The 5,764-nt window shown below is 33.8% G+C and overlaps 1 protein-coding gene across 1 annotated transcript; it reads right to left on the bottom strand.

Moving 5' to 3' along the window:
• Positions 1-826: 826 nt before the first annotated feature.
• Positions 827-1,983, bottom strand: LOC131155120 (PRA1 family protein F2-like). The gene has a single exon (XM_058108048.1). It carries the CDS (start codon positions 1,829-1,831, stop codon positions 1,247-1,249), a length of 585 nt encoding a protein of 194 aa, XP_057964031.1. The 5' UTR covers positions 1,832-1,983; the 3' UTR covers positions 827-1,246.
• Between the last annotated feature and the right edge of the window lie 3,781 nt (positions 1,984-5,764).

The raw sequence follows: 5,764 nt of genomic DNA, 5'->3' as shown, positions 1-5,764 counted from the left end.
ATGGGAACATCAATATGGCCATGTGCATACCAGCTTCAGCTTTTAATGACTTCCCCTAAATAACTTTGAATTTCTTTATGCTTCCATTACTTTTTGTCTCTGCCTTTGTTTTGCAATTATGGGAACTTTCCTCACACGGGGTATGGGAAATACACTTATCTCCTTTCCACAACATTGGTCTGTCCCTATAAATTGCAATAATCAAACAGTAATCTGAAAGCCAATTTGAGCCCATCCAATGGAAGACCCATGCTCAATCCTCCACAAAACATCAACCTAATGGATCATAAAACAATCTGCACCACCCATTTTCGTTAAATAGTAACCTCAAAGGCAGAAGGGCGTTTGACTGCAAGACCCACCCGTCGAGCAAGGACGAAAGTCGGCCTTAGTGATCCGACAGAGCCGAGTAAAGGGTTGTCGCTCAACAGATAAAAGTTATTCTAGGGATAACAGGCTGGTCTTCCCCAAGAGCAACCATGGATGGAACATTAATGATTAAAGGCCACAGATATTTAGAACGTAACTTCTTGCTTTTCTAGTTTCTACCAACAGAGATTAACTCATCATATCCTGCAATCCTTTTCCATAGGCATAGAGTAGATTGATTGAACATCATTTGCTTTAAAAAATGGATTTGATCATCACCGGGACATTGGACAGAGGTAAAAGTAAATCTGGGTCGAATCAAACAAACGATAAGGGTACTGATTAGAAAATGCAATCAGAACCTTTGAAAAAATTCCTACTAATTGAATACCTAAAGGTAAAGCTGAGTTGAATTAAACATACAATAGGGGTACTAATCAGAAAATGCAATCAGAACTTTGATAAAATTCCAATTAATTGAATACCTTAACTTTACAAACCACAATACATAAGATGGAGACACCCATCAAATACAAAGATAAACCAGTCACTAAAAATTGCACCAAAATTCTTGTAATATTCTACCTACAACAAAAACACTTGATATAATATTATTTTGCAGGACAATATTTACAAAGAAATGTATAAAAAAGACACACATAAAATCGGAAAAGGGTAATCACCAATAAGGGATACGTGTTGAATGAATGTGACCTAAACCAGCTCGCTGAAAAGTAGCGATCGTCTTCTCCGATAGCCTTTGAATATCTCATCTATATGCTGAAATATGAACTGCTTGCCGAACGAAAATCATTGGAATTGATTCAAGAAAAATGAATCAGGACCACAAAAACCAGATAGAATTCTCGCAAGACTATCAAATACGAGTATACGTAGTTCGCATGGGACTGCCTACAACCGGAAGCAATCCTCCATCGGCAGCTTCGTTCTCATCAAGGAACATATCATCCGTACCCCTAAAAGTAGCATGCAAAATAACCACCGCGGCCCCAATTAGAATAGAAACAAGAACGTTCAGCCACACGTGGGTGAAAATCAACGCCACGACCGTAATCACTCCGAGCACAGTCAACACAACGCAATCGTCCACCGTGCGGCCAAAAATCAACAGAGGCTCGTCTCTAAAGAAGTAGAGGAAGAACCAGGCAACGAACACGACAAGGAAGACGATCATGGAGACGGGGTGCCAGAGGAGGCTGAGGAAGAGGGCGAGGAGAACAACCATGGCGTAGTTGACGCGGAAATAGTAGAGGTTGCGCTTCATGCGGGCGGTGGCTTCGCCAAAGGAGTAAGGGCGGGTGAAGGAGGAGGGAGAGAGGAGCTCGCGCCATGGCCGGCGGGCAGCGTAGAGGGAACGGCCTCTGGTTCGGAAGCCGGAGACAAACTCAGGGGCTGAGGTTGAGGTCGGAGGGAGGGCGTTGTAGCCCGAAGAAGACGCCATCGGAGCGGAGGAGTGGGGAAGGTTAAAACCCTAAACAGCGCTGTGCGGGCTTCGTGATTTGGAGTGTTCTTGTAGGGGAACACAAACTTTGGGCGAGTTTGCGATGAACCGACGTCGTTTTTGGAGGGTTTTGGGAAAGCAACTTTGTGTTGATGCTGGTGGACCGGATGGACAAGGCAGCGTGCATAATTAAGTGAAAACCGAATTTGGCCGGTTATTTGGTTTGATTTGATTTTATATTTTGGTAAAATTAGTTATTAAATTTTTTATTTGATTATGGAGAAATTATATTTGAGTTAATCAATTTAATTGAATATTATAATTAATTAATAATAAAATTATAAATTATATAATTTATAATTAGGGTTTCATAATTATTATATAATTACTAATTAAATAAAAATTAAATATTGAAACATACAATCATATTTTTTCATAATTAACTATAATTTGATTAAGTTAAATTTAGTTAACCGAATTAATCAAAAATTCGGTTTGATCGGGTAAGGTTCGGGTGAGAAGGGTAATTCAATCGGTTTAGTTATGATAAATAGTTAATAGAATTTTTTCGAATAATTTGGTTAATTGGTTGAATTGGCCGAACCAGCCGATTACATACCCCTAGACGGGACAGACGTGAAACGTGAGAGTGGAACCTTTTAGTAAAGGGAAAGTAGCAGCTCAAACTGGTTGGCAAAATTGGAAGAAAATACGAAATAGTTTAGGGTTGGAGTTCATTGTTTGTGCAATTGGAGGAGTAAAATTGTTGTACGGGAAAAGCAAAACTTGTAGGAAACCAAAAATTATGAGGGATGGTTTTCAAAAGTACGAAAATAAAAATTATAAAAGAGAATTGAAAATTAAAATTTTATTTTATTAATATTTTAAAATTAAAATAAATTAAAATCCTGTTTGAATATATGTTCATTTTTTCTTTAAAATAAATAATAATTAAAATATACAATTACAATAATAAAAGTATAAAATAATATAAATTTAAAATATTATAATGGAAAAAATTATTATAATTGTTTTACTCCATTATTATATTTCAAAATTCACTTTACAAGAATAATTTTATTGTACATGATAATTAAAAATAATAAAAAAATAGTAAACAGACTAAAGCTTCAAATATAAAATTTAAATAAAATAAATAAATTCTACATATTTAATTAAAATATTTTTTTAAAAAATATAAAATCTCAAAAATATGTATTATGATCAAATCTATACTATAATGTTAAAAGATATGAGAATCCCTAGAATTAGAAGTGCCAAAGGAGTGAAGGCTGAGTTGGGATTTGAGATTTTGGGGAAGGGAACATTACACGAGCAGGGAAAGGAAATTGGGAATTACTATTATATTATAAAACTATAATATACCAAACATTATACAATTACAGTGTACACTACTCTATGATATACATATATTATGTATTTTATATGACTCATTTGCTAATTTGGTAACCAAAATTTAGAAATTCTTGAAATCAAAATAATTGAACTTTCTATTATTTCCTATCGAACCAACGAACTACAATTTGGTAACCAAACCAAATTAGCTGAATAAGTCCATTACGTTCGATTAATTTGGTTAATAGCAAATACGGGTCACTTTTACTATTTCGTAAACTGCTCTCTCTCTCTCTCTCTCTCTCTCTCTCTCTCTCTCTCTCTTTCTTTATATCTCTCTCTCTCTCTCTTCTCTCTCTCTCTCTCTCTCTCTCTCTCTCTCTCATACATTGTTCTCTTTCACACCTTATCAAATGGTCAACATTTCCCACATAAGCAAATCTCCTTCCATAATTTGAAATAGAATCTCACAAAAAGCAAGATTTCATCATCCCAACATTCATCATTTCTTGAACAAGTAATAGTTCCTTTTTTTTATTTATTGATTTTTAGTTTAAATCTATGTTTCATATTAATTTTGTTTATAATATTATCTGCTACACCCCGTGTTCTCAAAATTTATATTCTCTTGATTTTATGCATGTATTGATTTGTGTTTTCTTTACTTTACTTATTATAACTATATGTTGGCACAATTAATTTGGTGATTATTTCTTAAAAATGAAAAAAAAATTATAATTGTGTCACTCTTGTGTGTTTTTGTTGCATCCCAATTGTTTGAAAATTTCACTATGCAATATTTTTTTCTTAGTCTCATTTCATAACATCCTATTTTGAATTAATACTGGAGTGAATCTTCTTGATTGGGATTTTCTATATTATTGGTCTAAAAAATTGAAATGAAATTTATGTGTCGGAGTTTAATGTCTATTAGGAAAAAGTCACCTCTAAAAATTTAACCTAAGAACCAAAAATCCATATATTTGTATGTGTCTTTGCTACACTTTAATTGTTAGAAAAATTCCTATATTATATAATTTTTTTCTTAACCTCATATTTGAAATTGTTGTTAGAGTAAATTTTTCTAATTGGACTTTTTCATATTGATTTAGAAAAAATTGAAATGAATTTTATCTAGCGAAAGTTAATGTTTGTTAGCCTTAGTGGCCACACTATCATGGTTTATATGTGTTGATGATATTAACCTATATATTGTTCCTAATATTTCCTGTCTTTGTAGATCATGTTTACTATAGGTTCCAATGACGAATTCATGAAGTATTGGATCGAAAGCAAAGATCGGACCGAATTGACGTCAAGAAGGAAAGATCAAAAGGACACTCACTTAAAAAAGAGCCAAACACAACCAAAGGAAGTTTAGAGTTAAATTATATGCAATAAGGGTTGTGTGAGGTAGGAACATTTTGTAACTCTTGCGAGTGTGTTTTTTACATGATTTCTGAGTAAGAGTTGACAAAACGCATACATAGTAGGACAAATGAGTAAATATGATTTCACCTAAAGTCACAAACTAAACTTTAAAAGTTTTCAAAGTTAAAATTAAAGAGTTTGTCAAAAGAATCCTAAACTCAAAATATGTTTTCAAAGGGACAAATTTTTAACATCCTAATTTTAAAGACATTTACATAGTCTTGATCTTATCAAAACGAGCTTTTATGTCCTAAAGCCTCAAGAAAGTCAAGCATATTTTTTTATAAAGGACATACTAAGCATATAAGATATTGAAACGAGCTTTCAAATGTGTTTTCATAAACAAGATATTTATATTCATGGGGAAACTTTTTTGGACAAGTATTAAACTTAATTGGACTTAATAGCTTTCAAATACTTTTGTCCAAGAATGTTTTAAGTCATCATTGTTGTTTTTTGTCCCACATTGGTAGAATAGTTCTACATTGGTAGAAAAAGTTGTTTTGAATTTTTTCTTTGTTTGTCTCACATTGGTGAGAAGTGTTTTTTGGACTTGAGGTTAAAGTTAGATAAAGAGCTCAACTCTCCATTTGTAAAAAATACCTCAAAGTTGTACTTTGTCAAAAAGTAGTGGATTGATCGCCGGCGCCCGAGGACGCAGACAATTCTATAGTGGATTGATCGCCGGCGCCCGAGGACGCAGACAATTCTATACCGAACCTCGTTAATTTCTTGTCTTATTTTTTTTACTGTCTTTTATTATTAGTTTCTGCATTTGCTTTAGTTCTTTATATTTTCAATAGCATTAGTTGTAGTATTGGTGTTTGACACAAGTGGGGTGCCCGACACAACAATTGGTATTAGAGTTAGGTTGAATAGTGTCGATATGGAGGTATTTCTCTGTTAGGATCTTTAATTCCGCATTTGATGCCTAAGAAAGACCTTGTCTAAGCGAGTGCTCAAAGACCATTGCGGCTCAGTTGCTCCCTAGAGTTCGGGCTGGTTAAAGTAGAATTTCATACGATAAAACAGAGTAGACACAGTTGGTACATACTATTCATCCTAGGCCTTTTGCTTTGTTGGTGGCTATTGAATATATAGAAGATGGCAGAAACTAGTTTGGCAATAGAAGAAACTATGTCCACA

Source organism: Malania oleifera, chromosome 5, assembly GCF_029873635.1.
Source record: "Malania oleifera isolate guangnan ecotype guangnan chromosome 5, ASM2987363v1, whole genome shotgun sequence".
In the NCBI taxonomy this organism is placed as follows: domain Eukaryota; kingdom Viridiplantae; phylum Streptophyta; class Magnoliopsida; order Santalales; family Ximeniaceae; genus Malania; species Malania oleifera.
This window is presented reverse-complemented; position numbering and strand designations above follow the sequence as displayed.